Here is a 16701-nt window from a genome sequence, read left to right on the forward strand (position 1 = left end):
TTTTTCTCTTGAAATTCCTCACCTAGGTTTTGTTTTTCCTTTCTTTCCCTCTCTTCCTTGCTTGGCCGAATATTTGGGGAATAATGGGCTGATTTGTGCTGATTTTTAAGTTAAATAATAAAATATCCTAAGCTTGACATATGACATTTTCTAATTGGTCTATTTTTAAAATTTTAAAAATTTAAACATTTTATCTCCACCACATGTTTAGTCAAGGGTCAAAGATGAAGATAAAGGAAGACCATGTGCTGAAAAAAATATCCTGGTGGTGGAAAATTACAATTTTGCCCCTGAGGTGATAAAATTACCATTTTACCCCTATTCTCCAAATTATACCAAAATTAAATTTTTTCACTTCTAAACCTCAAATCATACTCCAATAAGTCAAATTATACTCTAATAAGTCAAATGGGGCCAAAAAATTCTTTTCTAAAATTCTCATTTTGTCCTTAGGTGGCAAATGACCATTTTGCCCCTAGTTAGTGAAAATTTCGATTTGACTCCAAATTGATCCTCAAACTCCAAATTACCATTTTAAGTCATCCATGAACTATGAAACTCTTAATCTCACCTTAAAATTCCTATTTGATCTAGTTCGAGGATTAAAGAAACTTTGTTGTACCTCTAGGTACAATATCGACTTTTGTAAATTTTTCGAGACTCTTCTAGCATGCAATCATGCTATCATCACATGTATGTCGTGAATAGTATTTTATAAGGTCGGGCTTTACAATTAAACACAAAAATCATGGAGAATTAAGCCACCAAAATCAATCATAGTTGCCCAAAAATTTACACACTGAGTCTTTGTTTTTTTGAAACTTGAAAACTTGGTTTTTATGAACCTTTTCATACTAAATCTAGTCTTATTGAAACATGAAGTAACTTAATTTGATAAAACTAATTTTTAACGATTTAAAAAACTGCTCATAAAACTTGCCCAATACTAGCAAAAATAATTGGCACATTAGTTTGCAAAACACTTCAAAATTATTTGGTTTTAACTGGCTTTGTAAACCTTTTAATCCATTAATTAATTGTTCAACTAAACATAATTTTAAACTTTTTAAAAACATGCTTTAATGAATTAATAACAAACTGTCTAGATTTGAATTAAAACTGAAAAATAAAATTTAAGAAAGGCCTTCAAAACCGATATATTCCAAATCAACATATAGATCAATCTTACTAATTATCACCAAGAATAAAGTATATAAATTACATAAAAACATCGAACAAAGGGTCTGATACCACTATTGAGATTCGATCTCATGCTCAAACATGAAATTAATCATGAAATTAAAAACATAACATAACGAAAAAATAAAACATGCATTTAATCAAAGAAACAGTTGAATCCCACAAGATTAATATTTATGTTTCTTATGTAATTTTTAAATTAATTATGAACATTTATAAGTTTAAGTATTGCACACATTACTCTAGATATCATAATCAAAAACCAATTAAATCCAAAATGGCTTGTAATGAAGCAAGAAACTCGAAAAAGAGAATAAGTCAGTATGAAATCCTATAGCCAAAATCTTTGCCTTTTCATCTTTAGGATTTGTCAAATCTTTAGCCACTCAAGTGTTTGACCTTTAATAGTAATCTACACAGTGACCGAACGAGACCTTCTAAAAAGCAGGATTTTACTTGTGCTAGCAAATTTTATTTCTAAAACAAACATACATAAAGTTCTTGTTGAATCTTATTTCTATTAGACAAAAAAAAACTATTTTTGTTTTCTTATTTTTATGAAACAACTAAGAAGTGGCCGAAAGGTTGAAGTTTAGTTAGCTAACATAACATATTTATATAGCCAAACTGACTTATAACTTTAGATACAACATTTGTGTTTTTATTCAATTAAGTCCTTGTGAACTTAATTAATTTTCTAATTTTATTTTGATCTATTTCAATTAAGTCCAACTTAATTGATTATCTTTATTTAATCTCAATCGTGTCACTTAATATGTGTGACCAATTAGGCTTTTAACATGATGGCAAAAAAAAAAATTATAATCAAATGTCAATTTGGTAATTGATTTTTATTTATATATCATGAGCAATATCTAGCAACATATCATGGTCGTCCAAATATTAAAGAGTCAATTAAAGAATTTGACAAAACCCTTCAGTGATAAGCCTCTCAGTGCAATATGGTTTTTTCATCAAATACTTTGGATATGTCACAAAGCATGGCTCAGTATCTACTTATGACATTCCATATTAGTTCTCATAATTTATGACTAACTTTATGAATTTAGAAAACTGACTTTCCTCAAATTCATCATTCTTTGACCAAATACTTTATACAAGTTAATTTAGAATTGAGAACAAGTGAGATACATCCCTTTATATCACTTGAGGTGATAAATCATTTCTTGACCAATTATCCATTTTTGTATGCTCAATGGCATATTCCAAAACACTCAATTTAGGCATCTGGTTGGTTCCAGACATGTAGAGGTGAAATCAAAATATGTCATTCCCTATACAAGATGACTTGGTGTTTTAAGTCCGAGGACTAGTTACACGACCATCACATGAGAACATATTTCATAGATACTTGAGTGAAATACCAAATGGAGTTCTCATAGCAGGTCATGTTTAGTGAACTTGTTCTCTAACAAGCGCCCACATGCCATCCTTAAGTATCCCACATACTTCAATCTATGAGATCGATTGCTTACTTTTCAAGTAAGGAGGCTTAACATGTACCAATCTTTTAGCATTGTCAATGCCTTGTCTTGACAATACAATGACTAGGAACTATTTAGGAACATGGCTTTAATGCATAGAGATCTTATAATTGTAACAACTTTACAATTATCTTACAAGGCCTTAATGTTCCATGTGCTTCATCCAATAATTATTTAATAACTCCTTATTATTGTACTAACATGAAGAAAAACTTCTATCGCATATAATTACGCGATTAAATATGCAATAAATGATAATATATATTCTTTGACCAATTCAATTGGCTTAATGGTAGGTACCAACATTATATTCATAAAACAACGCTTGAAAGCTTTGGATTATTTCAAATGAGCTTGATGGTCAGAATTTTATTGGTTGTGCTTACTTTCCTATAATTTTGAAGCAAAATTGCTTTTAGTAAGGGTGGCAAAGTTGGGATGGTTACCTATTTTATTGGAAAATTTTTTGTTTGTTACGCTTCTTATGGTGGTGCCTTTGTGTTTTATTTTCTTAGTTTTTGAGTTAACTACCTTTTTTTACGGACATATTCAGGTTTAGTGATTTTAAGTCTTAAAACCTATTAGATCTTTTAATTTTTTTTTTTTGGAGATTGTGTTCCTTTTATGTAGTTTTGTTTCAGGTATAGTTGGAACTTTCCAATTCAGTGCTAACACTAGTCCGATATAGCTTTTGTTCTTTTTGGAACCTTAATAAAATCTTTTTGACTTAGCGAAACACATGAATAGTAGCACCAGAGTTCAACCATCATTTTGAAGACTGATATTGCAGCAAGCAAATGAATTTTAGTAACCATGCCAGTCTATATATTTGATCTCTACTTCACTTAATTTAGATGCAAGATTTTGGAATTCATGCACCTGATCAGTCATGGTAAATTCAAACTACTTTATGGAAAGAAATTCATCAGATTGCCTTTGACAAATTCATATTTATGTGGAGATCATATAGTCGATTAGTTAGAGAGATTAGAATGTACCATCGACAGTCTAGTATATCCTCTTCACGTTTCTTTCTCTCCTTTATAACAGCATCAGAATCTGTTCATAGTTGGTTGCAAATTGGGATCAAGAGCATCAAGTTTCCCATATATTATCCTTAAAAAGTAAGTTTTCTAGATTATGTGGATCTGGATTCCCACCGCCATTCATGAACTTACGTGGTTGTTTAATTGTACGAACCACCTTCTTTCCCTCGTCATTGTCTTACCAGCTCTTGCGTATGCAAGACAGAACTGAAGGGACAAATATATTACAAGCATATCCTATGAACATGAACGAAACCAATAAAGGATACCAACTCTTGTAGATGCAACTAGGCCTACATTCACTGTTAAGAGCCAAGTATAACTAGAACCCCATGATTTTTTACATGCTCTATTTTCCCTTTTCCCTTCTTTCTTTTACTGTTTCTTCTTATTTTCTTCATTTCTCCTATGCACCGCTAGTGAGAATATGCTCGTTCTGAGTATTTTTATTTTCGGGATGCCAATCTTAGGCTATTAATTAGCAACCAAATAAGGCCATTAGTTTGCCGGATCAATGACCGGATCTAGTCCCTAGCTAGCACGCCAGATTGGTGTTGGAGTCATTGGTGCACCAAGTCGACATTGCCAATGATTGTTCCTAGCCACTAGTACGCCGATACGTGCCTTAAATGCCAAAGAATACAAGTTTCGTTCAAGATGGGTGAACCTATTCCTTCATTTTGCTCGATGTATTTTGAGATATGTACCAAAAGAAAGAAAGATGGATAGACACAATAAAGAGGGGTGGAATACCCTGATGTGTTTTTGAATATTGTGGGAGGAAATTTTGGAACAATTTGTGGTGGGATTGTTCTATTATTATGAGATGAAAATGAAGTCAATCAAATTTAATTCATGGGCTTAATGATTACGTGGTTTATTGAATAGGAGAAGTCTCTCTCTTTTGCTCTTACATTTGGCCCCTTTTATGGGGCAACCAGAATTAAATAAAGAAGTTCTTTTGTATGGTCCTACAGCCTAAATCTTGGATTCTGATGTTGCTTTTCAAGGTATGTGAACCATGAAACATTCGTAAACATTCCTGGCCAAAAGAAAGTATGAATAATGAACCATACGCTTCTTTGTCTTATCTTTTTTTATCATATTTGTTTATTTTTTGTCATATATTTTGATAGTGACCAAAAACGTTGATATATACATGGATGAGAATAAAGAACATATCTTGTCATGGTGTTGGCTATAATTAATTAAGCTCTCCAATCCATGCATATTCTTATGGTGTCCGGAGATGGCAAAAGGTAACAAACCATCTTAATGGCATCACTGCTTCGGATAAGAACAATAAACAACCCCAGCCACAGCACAACATTGCTTATATATCTACATCATAATGCATGCCATCTAGCTTCCAAGGAATAATGAACTTTTTTAAGACGATCACTTCCAGGGATGGTGAGGGGGCTGCCATGGGCAGGAAAAGTGTTGGTAAGGAGTATCCCACTCATGGATCACTACTTGGAGGGAAGCCTAACCGCTGTGTCATCCATCCACCGCAGTCTAGTATGGCTGCTGAAGCACTAGAAAGAAGAAATAAGGACTGGTTATTACTCTCCCTTCACTTTTTTTTTTTAAACATATAAATTAAACTTAGTGTTATGTGATGATTTTTTCCGTTTTATAATTCACATATGCAGGATTGTTAGGACAAAAGATGCAACTGATTTAATAGTGCAGGTTGGAGATTTTAGTTTTCACTTACATAAGGTGAGATACTTCTGACTTTCTTCGGGAAACAAGGAAACTAGAACTCACCGTAAAATGCATTAATCATTGGTGATTTTTGCGTGAAATTTTATTTCATTTACCGCTTTCAAAACTCAATTTTAAATTCATGATCCTTTAAAAATATTTTAAAGTTATCAATTCCGTCGACCATCGATTGAAAATTAATGGAATCGGTCAATTCATTGTCACGTGAATGTCCACATGACGTAAATTTCAATCCATAAAAAGTCAAATGAATTCACCATTTTTTTTTTTTGCCACCTAGATTTGCAAGGGTTTGTTTTTAGTTATTTTTACCACACAGACATTCATATGGTTAACATTTATGTCAGGTGGAGGTGACAAATTTCATTACATTTAGAGTACTTTAAAAAATATCATGATCTAAAAGTGGAGTGTTAAAAGGTCATGATGGAAGAAGATAAAAAATTACACATAATTTATGGATGTCTAGTAGAATTTACTCAAGAGATTGATTATTAGCATGAAGTAGAATAGATGCATCAAGTTATTATAATTTTGTTATTCAATCAAAGAAACATATCATATTCTGATCTTCAGCTTGCTATGGTTTCGAAAAGTGGATATCTGAAGAGACTTGCATTCGCTGAAAGAAGTGGGGAAGAGAATGGAAGCAGTCTCAAGATCATACTGGAAGATCTTCCAGGTGGAACCAAGAGTTTTGAATTAGTTGTGAGCTTCTGTTATGGATGGAAGATAGATGTAACAGCTACCAACATTGCTCCACTCTATTGTGCTGCAATATTCTTGGAAATGAGTGATGATCTTCAGCAAGGAAATCTCATTTCAGAAACAGAGGCCTTTCTGAGTTATTTAATATTGTCATCTTGGAAAGACACTTTCCAGATACTTAAAAGTTGTGAATCTGTATCTTCTTGGTCCAAAGAATTACTAATTGTGAAGCGGTGCTCAGATGCCATTGCTTGGAAGTCCTGCATAGATCCCAAAGCATTTGCTACTCTCGAAGAAGATGAAGCATTTTGCTTGACCCTTTTAGCAAATAGCCATGGAAACTTGAAAGTTGAAGAACCAACTGAGAAATGGTGGTTTGAAGATGTTTCAACCCTTCGAATAGATCACTTTGTCGAAGTGATTGAGTCCCTCAAAAGCCGAAGGATGAAATCAGAGCTTGTGGGATCTTGTATAGCCCATTGGACGGTAAAATGGTTCTCAAGAATCATTTCCGGATTTGATAATCTGACCCCCAAGCATCTGGCTCAAAAGCTACAAAGGATTACAATTGAAAGTATAATTAAGATGCTTCCCATGGAAAAAAATTCAGTTTCTTGCAACTTCCTACTTCACCTTCTCAAGTTGGGCTTGACAAAGCAAATTAATTCTGAAGTACTGAGCAAGCTAGAAAGAAGAATAGCTTTCATGTTGGAGCAATGTTCCGTTCAAGATCTCTTGGTTAAGAATTATGGAAGTAAGGATACTACATATGATGTGGGGATTATCATTAGGGTGGTCAAAACTTATGTTTTGTTTGCTCCGAAATACTCTGCGGCGAGAGTATGCATCGTTGGAAGGTTGATGGATGGTTATCTCACTCTAATTGCAAAGGATACGAACCTGACAGTTGATGATTTCAAATCACTTGCAGAAGCATTACCAACAAATGCTCGATACAGTGACGATAACCTTTACAGAGCCATGGACATGTACCTTATGGTATCAAAGTCATTTCTAATCATTTTCTATACATGCACTATGATCAAATCATAAGAGTAGGCATTTTCCTAATTTCAAGTTTATATAAATGGGCAGGCACACCCTAATCTAACAGAGGAAGAAAGAACGAATGCGTGCGGAGCAATGCAATATCATAGACTATCAGAAGATGCACGCCAGCATGTAATGAAGAATGATCGATTGCCCTTGAAAATTGTGACAGAGTTCATGCTTCTTAAGCAAGTAAAAATGGCTAGGTCAATGACAGCATGTGAGTCGAATGATCATCCATGGACAAAGACTCGAACAATAATGAAAGTCACTAAAGGTTTAGATAGGGGATGCCTGACACCTAAAAAGGAGATCAGTATGATAAGAAAAGAGGTGGAGAATATGAAGATGCAACTCAATCAGTTGCAAATGTGTAAAGTAAAGCTTCAGAGACAAGTTAAAAGATGCATCAAGTAAAGATAAAGCTTAGTTTTGATAATTATATTACTGAGATTAATGGAATTAGCTTGTTTCAAGGAGCATGTGTACTTCCCCTTTAGTTGTAGACCAAGTAGGATTACGTGGGAAACGCAGGGGTGTAACTATATGTATTGAGTCAACTTTGAAAAATTATAAATATGTCTGCATTTCCATAAAAAAGTTTTGACATTTTTTTACATTGATCCCATTAAAACTACATAAGAACCTAAAAAAAAAAGTCAAAGATAAATTTCATCTATTTTTTTCATAAAGAAAATACATATATTTTATTCCCATCTTATATATGAGTTTTTAAAGTTTAAAATATACATTGTTGATTGGCATTACATTTACATCATCTTATCTTTTCATTAAAACAAATTTTACATGTTTGCCAAGAGTATGATATTTTTTTGTCCTAGAAAAAGAATATAATTCAATACTAAATGTGATCAATACAATTGTCTACATAACCAACTAGAGAAAACTAAATGTGCATCAGCTCGTGAAAGCCAAACCTCTCTCGGTCATAGGAAATAGAAATTCATGATCAACGAGGAGTAGGGAGACCATTCCTGTGTACAAGTGAGGATGGAGGTCTTTCAACCCCACACCTAAGGGCACATCTCTCTCTTTGATTGCTTGTAATCCAATCTGTTCAGAAGATAAACTTTAAGTAAAGTAACTAAAAGGGAAGTGAATTGGTTGTAAACTAAAACTTTCCCTTTTTAAAGGATCTTTGAAAATGCAGCAGAATTAAAGCAAAAATAGAGTATGCACTAAATAAGCAAAGTGCAAAAAAGTAAAGAGTACTCAACCGGATTTTATACAAGTTCGGCTTTCCAATACCTATGTCCTCTCCCTTGATAGTACAAGGAGTTTGAATCCATTATCAACTTGCCTTTTCAACAGGGTTAGATGTAATCTTTACAACATGTTTTTTAATAGGATTAGGTGTAACCTTCACAACATGTCTTTTCATAGGATCAAGCGAAACTTCTACCAAGACACTGCATTTTTCAAGTTCAAACACAACCTTTGCATAAGATACAACGTTTTAAAGGATTAGGCAAAACTCCTTTACCTTTTGATTGGAGGTATAACCAATACAATAGTGGATTTGAAAGAATCTCTAACTCAAAACCTCTAGAAAGGCTAGTAAGGAAGTTTAGGTTTAAAAAGATGAGAGCTTTCTCAAATGATATGAATGATGAAAGAAGATTTAAGCTTAGGAAGTATCAGCTGAATGATAAAAATGCGATCTTTAGGTTCTACTCTTGCTCAAAGATATGATTTTTTTGTTCATAGCTCTTTTGATTGTGTTTCCATTCTTTTCCACTTCCAAGATGATTCAAAATCGTTCAAGTTCCTTGCTTTAACATTCTCAAGGTAGATATTTATAAGCCTTGTGATTTTCTTGCCCATTGGAGTCAAATTTGAATAAACTTTCATACATTCTAACCAGTTTGCACATTTTTGTCGTACATGGAAAATCGGTTCTTTGATCATGAACTGTTGATTCTTCTTAAAGCCTGAAGCTTTCTATCTCTGAAGAATTGATTCTTTTATTCTAAGATGTCAGTTCTTCTACAACTATGTTTAAAGGTGACACCTTTGCACTCTTGGAGAATCTATTCTTCTACTCAACGTGTCGACTCTTCACTGTGGTTTGGTGTCAAAATTTGAATTTGAGCTTGAGTTGTTGCATTTCAATCTTATCCAATTATATCATCTCTTTCTTGGTCACCAAGTTTTTGAATCTTGCCCTTGGTGCTTCAAGAATCGATATCTTCTTCATGTATAATCGATTTTTTCTTGTTCGCATTTCTGCCTTCTGATTCTATTCATCTAGAATCGATTCTTTCTTTCTTAGGAGTTGGGTCTTCACAAATCTTGAAGCTTTTATCTTTCAAGAACTGACTTCTTCTTTTCTCAAAATCAATTCTTTACTGTAGATGTCTACTTAAGAACTAACTTCTCCCATATTTAGAATTGATTCTTAATGTGATAAAGAAATAAATTTTGTTTTCTTTTCATTTAAGAATCAAGTCTTTTTTTTTTTAGAATTCGATTCTTAGGCTGGTACTTTGAGTTTGAAATCTTTGAAAACTAATTTCTTTACATATAAACTTCCAAAACTCCTTAAGCTTATTTAAGAGTATATCGTTAAGCATATTAGTATTTTCAAAGTATATTCAATTCATTATTCTTTAAGATTAACTTTAAAACATTTATGCGGATTTTATTCATGTTCAAAAACATCTTTCATTCATTTTCAAAACATATTTAGTTCAATCAATTTTGTAATTTCAAAATAAGTATAAAGCTAACATAATTGGAAGCCATATTCGCCTATCATTTTATCAAAACAAACTTAGTAGCCTAGAAACCTTTGTTGATCTTGTTGAACTTCTCCAGAATTGGCACAATATTCCAATGTTTGTTCTTTTTTTGCTTTCAAACATCTTCTGCTATTGTCTTAGAATCAATCTCAAAAGCAACTTTTGAAAAATTCATCGGGGGTGCTAAACATGCCTTTTCTCTCAATGTTAAAGGGTGTTGATCCTAATATTCTAAAAACAATGGCACATGTCGAAGCCTACAAGAGTGTTTTTGGTATTATTAGACTGTTGATAACTCTGTGATATAGAGTTATTTGGATCTAATTTTGATAATAATTTAGTTTAGTTCATACGGTAATGCATAAAAATTAGTAAGTTTTATTTAAATTATTTTAAATTAATTAATTTAGGTGAGTCAATCTAATATTACTTAATTTTATGCTTAATTTGGTGTTAATGTGATTAACATAGGTTGTTGTTGATTTATTGGTGCTTTTGTAGGTGTTTAATGAAGGAACACTTTCAATGGAAGAAGGAAAGCAATTTTAAGGTGCAGATTTTCATTGCACATGTTTCGATATTTTGATCGTAACTCTCTCTACAAAGCTTCAAATGAGATGATTCTTTGACCATTGGAAAGATAAGAGAAAAAGCTACAACTTTTATGTTTACTACTTCACATAGTTCGGCCTAGAAGGTGGTCAAACATTATGTCAAAGTTGAAGTACTATAGTAGTCCTCGAGCAGTTACGATTTTTGCTAATCAATTGCTCGAGGCCGCGGTTCACATAGTCTGATGAGAAAATCCTTTTTGGAATTGACTTCTTTCTTCACCCAACTTGACCCAACTTCAAGAGAGAATACCACATGGATGAGTTTAGTGAAAGTTCCTATTCTCCCCATAATTTGCTATGGCATGTATTAATGTGTTGTTTGTATATTGGGTACTGTGATGCTTGTGTTTATCGATTGATAATTATTGTGTTTACATGAAAATAATGAGATGAGTTGTTAAATGAATTACACATTCTTGATTTGAATGTTTGTTGTTGAGCTTGAAAGATCGAGGTTGACCTTCAATTATCTCCTTGCAAATGTTTGTAAGTTGAGCTTGTGTATGGACATTATTTTTATGCATTTAACGTTATCAAATGCATTCATGACTGTTGAAAGGATTTGTATGTTTATCATGTTGTTTTGCAAAATTATAGTTTATTGCAAAACTCTTCCCCCTTGGCTTGTCCTTTTCCTTATATCCACTCACGGAGTCTTTGTGACTTACACGTTATTTTCCCTCACTATTTTTGTTACAGATCAGTGATAACACTATTTTGTTAGCAACTAGTGTCATAGAGACGTGATTCATTTATTCCTCACAATAGGTGTCTAGCAGCCTTTTAATACCTAATGAGTCGGTCTTATATTTATGTTATGGTTATATTTACAATTATGGATTATGAACATGTTGTGTTAGTGTAGCCAATGTTTAGGCACTTTACATTGCGAATGTTATGTTAAAATGCATATAATAGCTTAAGAGCCCATATGAACACCAAAGGTGTTGAGACATGTAAATACTATGGAACACTGAGAATGTGGCACTCTTATGATACATGAAATGTTTGCACTTACATTAATATGTTGAGAAGTTCCATATATGTGTAATGTTGTGTATGATGGTAGGCATGAGTTGATATTGCATGCTTATGGATGTTTTTGTATGTTTCCGCGTTGATGAATGTTTAATAATGTATGTCAAAATGGCTTGCTTGGGCCTAACAGGTTATACCTATCTAGGTCCATGAACCGGTCATGTTCCACCATAAAATGGGATGTGACAACATGCCATATGGCGGCTTCTTAACTTGCCACATCACTTTGACATGTTGACGTGGAACTACCATGTTAGAAACTTGAGCATTAATGTTGATGTGGCACTACCGCGTCAGTAATCAAAGCCTTAACATTGACGTGGAACTGCCATGTCAGCAACTCGAACTTAAAAAAGTGATGTGACATTGCCATATCAGCACGTCAAGGTGACGTGGGAATGCCATGTAAGCATGTCATCTACCCATGCTACCACATTAGTGAAAATGTGCCGCGTTAATGCTAACGTCATCTTATTTAATGACTAAATTGGATGCCGTTAGGGATAGGGACTAAATTAAAGCAATTTTCAAAATTGAGAGAATAAATTAATTCAAATTAGAGTACATGGACTAAATTGAACAAAATGCATGAGTACAAGGACCTCCCAAGTATTTTGACCATACTTATATCTATCGATAGATAGGCGCGATTTTGAAATTTATTGATGGCAATCTATCGATTAATTGTAAAATCAATTGATGAATAGTTATCGTCTGAGCTTGGAATAAAGTGCAAAATGACTATTTTCACATTAATGCACCTCCAACCACTTTAGAAGCTATAGCAACTATAAATACAAGCTCCCACTACATTTATGAAGCTTGAAAGACTTTGAAACACAATTCTAAGAAAAAAATTTAGCTCAAATCATTCAATATTTCTTGTTCCCCTCTTATAGCATTTAAGTCTTCTATTGTACCATTTATTGAGCTTTCATTTCCTATTTTCTTCCTTACTAAACATTGTACTTAATTTGCTACTCAACCTTTAAGAGGCATTCTAGTTGTACTCATCTCATTTATTCTATTCTCTTGAATGGTTATACCTTAATTGATTAAAAAGGTAATATTTTAATGGTTATACCTTAACCAAAGTAAAAAATAGAGTGGTTGTGCTTAGTCCATAAAAGGCATTGCATTGTAAGGTTGTGCTTGATCCATAAAAGATATTGTATTGAACTTAATTTCAATAATAGATCTAAAACTCCTTAGTGGATCCAAAAGAAAAAAAAGTAGGCAAGGAGTTTAATCCTCTATGAAAATCACTGCATTGATTTTCTTTCTCTCTTTTCTCAAACTGATTTATGCACTTAATTTTTCTTATTTCACAAGAAATCACTTGTTCCACTTACTTCAAAAAGGGAACTTGTTTTCAAGAAAAGGTGTTTTCTTAAGAATTTGAAAGAAATTTCAAAATATACTAAACATTCTAATTCACCCTTTTCTTGAAATTGTTCATATTGAGCTTATGGCATTAGCAAGCATCAATAGCTTACAACTATGCCAAGAAATGGCAAATGTAGTGGGACGTGGCCTAGGCTAGTCTCGAGAGGGCCACTCACAAGGCCAAGAAGTGGGTCGATTGACAATAGAGGGACATGCACTTTGAGTTAGGAGACCTCATGATGGTGAAGTTTCATTTCATCCTTCGCAATTGCAAGCTCTATAAAGGGTTGTCATGATGCTATGAAAGGCTGTTTCATATCATCAAGAAGGTGGGGCGAGCAGCCTACAAGCTTAAGCTACCACAAACATCCAAGATCCTCCCCATGTTCCACGTGAGAATGTTGAAGCCCTACCATGAAGGCCTATACAATTCCAGCCAAGGCAAGAACAAGAGGCATTTGATGGGTGAGATGGCCTTTGATAACTCTATTATATAAAGTTATTTAGTCACATTTTAAGATGTTAATGTAGCTAAGTCCTTGTGTTTTAAGTAGTTTTTAGACAGTTTTTTAAGTTTTTAGTTGATTAGTTTAAAGCATTTTAATTTAGCTTAAATCAAGCAATTCTAGTTTATTTTCATGTTGAAAGTCCTATTTAAAGCTAATGCTGTTTAGTCCTTGTGTTCGTAGGTTTTTAAATGTATAAAGTTAAATGGTGATGAACTATGCAATGGAGACTAAGTGTAGATTTTCACTAAACATGTAGTAATTCAAACACAACTTGAGCTATAGAGACTCAATCAGCATGACTTGGATCATAGAAAGCTAAGAGGTAGAACTACAACTTTCATGTTTACCATTCCACCTAGATCAGCCTTGAGCTAGGAGAAAATCACATGGCAAAATGAGGTACTATAACTGTCTGCACCAAGGCAGCATAAGGGGCAGCACTGTAGCATTGCAAAGCTCAAAGCCGTAGCACCCAAAGGGAGCAACAATGCTCCCATACAAATTCCTGAGAAGCCAGTGCCACAGCACCTAAGGAGGAGCTTTGTGACGCCAGTTGAAAAATCATGAAAAAAATATATATAAGGTAATAGCGTCACGACGCCTATACTACTAGGCCATGGCGCTCTTATGTGGATTATGAATTTGCAGCTAATTGGGAAATGAGGTTTTAGGGTTTTGGAGAATATAAATAGGTGATTTTTAGTAATTGAGAAGGGAGGCTCAAAGAGTGAATGAACAATAGTTTTTGAGAGAAAAGAAAAAGGCTTTTTAGCCAAAGAAATGAGAAAATAGAAGGCAACCGAAGATCAAGAATTGAAAGAGGCTTTGATATTTCTTTATTCTTTATTTCTTTTTTTGTTCTTTTATTGTAGAAATGATCTTTTCTTCTGAATTAATTATGTCTACTGTAACAATAATGATTAACTAAATTTGTTTTCTAAGATTATGGGTTATTTCATTATCTAGTTTGAATATATGATCTCTTTACTTAGAATTAATGGATGACGCATGATTTATTCAATTTTGTACTTTCTGCTTGATCACCAATTGAAATGTCATGGGTCTCTAAATGCAACTCAATATAAGGAGTTTAGAATAAACCATTCTTTTGAATAGCCTATGTTTGATTCACTTTGAAATTAGAACACGAACACAATGAACCTTTTCTAATTAATTTATATAGACATATGAAATTAGTTTTGAAAAAGTATGTGTACATGATCTCGACAGAGACTTGTACATAGTCGTGTATCCTATTAATCTAAGTTAAGGAGAATGATTAAAATTAAATAAAATTTTTGAAAACATCATAATCTTAGATTTTGAATTAATATTTTTCTTAGTAAAATTTTATTCTATTTTATTTACTTAGTTTTGATAATCACTATTAGCGTAATTAATCATTTGAAATCGAGTGAATGGATAAGATAAACTTTGTTATAAATTTAATACTTAGTGAGAATAGGTACAAATCTTTGTGGCAAACAATACTCAACTTACCTTTATATTACTTGTATGGACACGTGCACTTGTGTGTATCAAATTAACAATAGCCTTGTATGATCGGGAGGTTGAGGAGATCCTTGTTGAATGGGTGTCGCGAAAGAAAAATATTGCCCACAACACCAATACCTCGTTTGATGGAAAATGTAACCTAAGAATGAGGGCAATTGGGAGCTTACCTAAGCTTTGTGGTAGTTTGAGGAGTTGGTGGACGATACCATGAGCAAACGGCAATGAAGGCATTGCCAAGATAGTTTGGGGAGAATGTCATGACCTTTTGTCTCCCTAACCACGAACAGTGCGAGAGTGTGCAAACCAGCGCGTAGAAAAGCCAAGATTCCCACCAAGATGTAAGGAATTTGCACATAGGTAGCATGGGGCGCAACATGCACTATTTGGCCAAGACTGCACCTAATGACTCCCAAAGCCGCATGATCATTATTGATGGTATAAAGGCACACAAACATGCCCATTTGAACCCCAATGACGCACTAGCTGTTGGCCATTGCCTTATAACTATTAGAGGGGAATGAAAATGGCTAACTATACCGAGCAAACATCGAAACATTTAAGAACAACAAATATCACATTGACTTAATAAGTACAACAAAGAGAAGAAAACAGGCAAGCAAAAAAAAGAAATCACGATAAATCAAAGAATTATCAAGAACAACATAGAAAAGAAAACATGCGAGCAAAGTAGAAAAAAAATAGTGAAAAACATAAGAAATTTGAAACTTTGTTATCTTTTAATGAATAGACAAAATAATATAATAGAAAAGAAAGAGGGAAATAGAGTGAAACACAAAAAAGCAAATTGGGTATGACTAGCGAAAAAACTAGAAAATGTGACCAAAAACCTTAAAAAAAACCCAAAAATAAAGAGAAAAGAAAGGAAAAACAAAAGCACAATAAAAAAAATTTTCTTTGATGTAACTCCTTATCTAATCCGCTACCTTCTTTCTTCTACTTGAATCTAAAAGCTTCTACTCTATCTCTTCCATTCTATCACTATCTTTCTTCAGCTAACCACATGTCACAAGAAAAAAGTTTTACAAAACAGAATATAACAGCGCGTTTGGTTGGGGGAATAACTATGCTATTCCCCCTCTATTCCCATGCCATTCCGTTTCCCTTGTTTGGTTGTCAAACAAGGAGGCGAAATAGGTATTTCGGAGGAATAGAAATTCCTCAAATATGGCTTTGGGGTGGGAATGGCTAATACCTACCCCCCGGTATTATCTATTCCGTGACTAGGAGAATAAGTTTAAATTATAATTTGACTAAAATACCCTCAACTGTTTAATAAAATCACCACTTTATCCCATATAAAAAGTAATTTTTCTCTCTCTTCCTCTTTCCCCCATCTTCCTCAACAGTTTCAGCCTTCCCCCGAAAAGCCTCTTCTTCTCAGTCGACCGTATTCTTTTCCTCTGTCAGCCACCCTTCCTCCGTGTTCATCTCCTCTCTCAGCCAGCCGTCCTTCCGTTGTCTTCATCTCCTCTCTCAGCTGGTCGTCTTCCTCTCTCTCAACGGTGGGTCTTCCCCTTTCTCTCAGCCGCTCTCACCCGTGGGTCTGCCCCTCTCTCTCAACTTCTCTCACCTGTCTTCCCCTTTCTCTCCGCCGTCCATAGTCGAGGTAGTTGCTT

At 33.8% G+C, this 16701-nt stretch overlaps 1 protein-coding gene across 1 annotated transcript; it reads left to right on the forward strand.

Annotated features, from left to right (window-relative positions):
* LOC18594932 (coleoptile phototropism protein 1) lies at nt 5021-7716 on the forward strand. The gene is made up of 4 exons (XM_007022636.2): nt 5021-5312; nt 5407-5476; nt 6059-7189; nt 7286-7716. Exons 1-4 carry the CDS (start codon nt 5107-5109, stop codon nt 7655-7657), a joined length of 1779 nt encoding a protein of 592 aa, XP_007022698.2. The 5' UTR covers nt 5021-5106; the 3' UTR covers nt 7658-7716.

The sequence above is a fragment of the Theobroma cacao genome, chromosome 7, assembly GCF_000208745.1.
Source record: "Theobroma cacao cultivar B97-61/B2 chromosome 7, Criollo_cocoa_genome_V2, whole genome shotgun sequence".
Classification (NCBI taxonomy): domain Eukaryota; kingdom Viridiplantae; phylum Streptophyta; class Magnoliopsida; order Malvales; family Malvaceae; genus Theobroma; species Theobroma cacao.

Coding starts and splice junctions, on each gene's coding strand:
- LOC18594932 (XM_007022636.2), top strand. CDS start 5,107: ATGCCATCTAGCTTCCAAGGAATAATGAACTTTTTTAAGACGATCACT. Junction 5,477..6,058: donor TTAGTTTTCACTTACATAAG/GTGAGATACTTC, acceptor TCTGATCTTCAG/CTTGCTATGGTTTCGAAAAG. Junction 7,190..7,285: donor CCATGGACATGTACCTTATG/GTATCAAAGTCA, acceptor ATAAATGGGCAG/GCACACCCTAATCTAACAGA.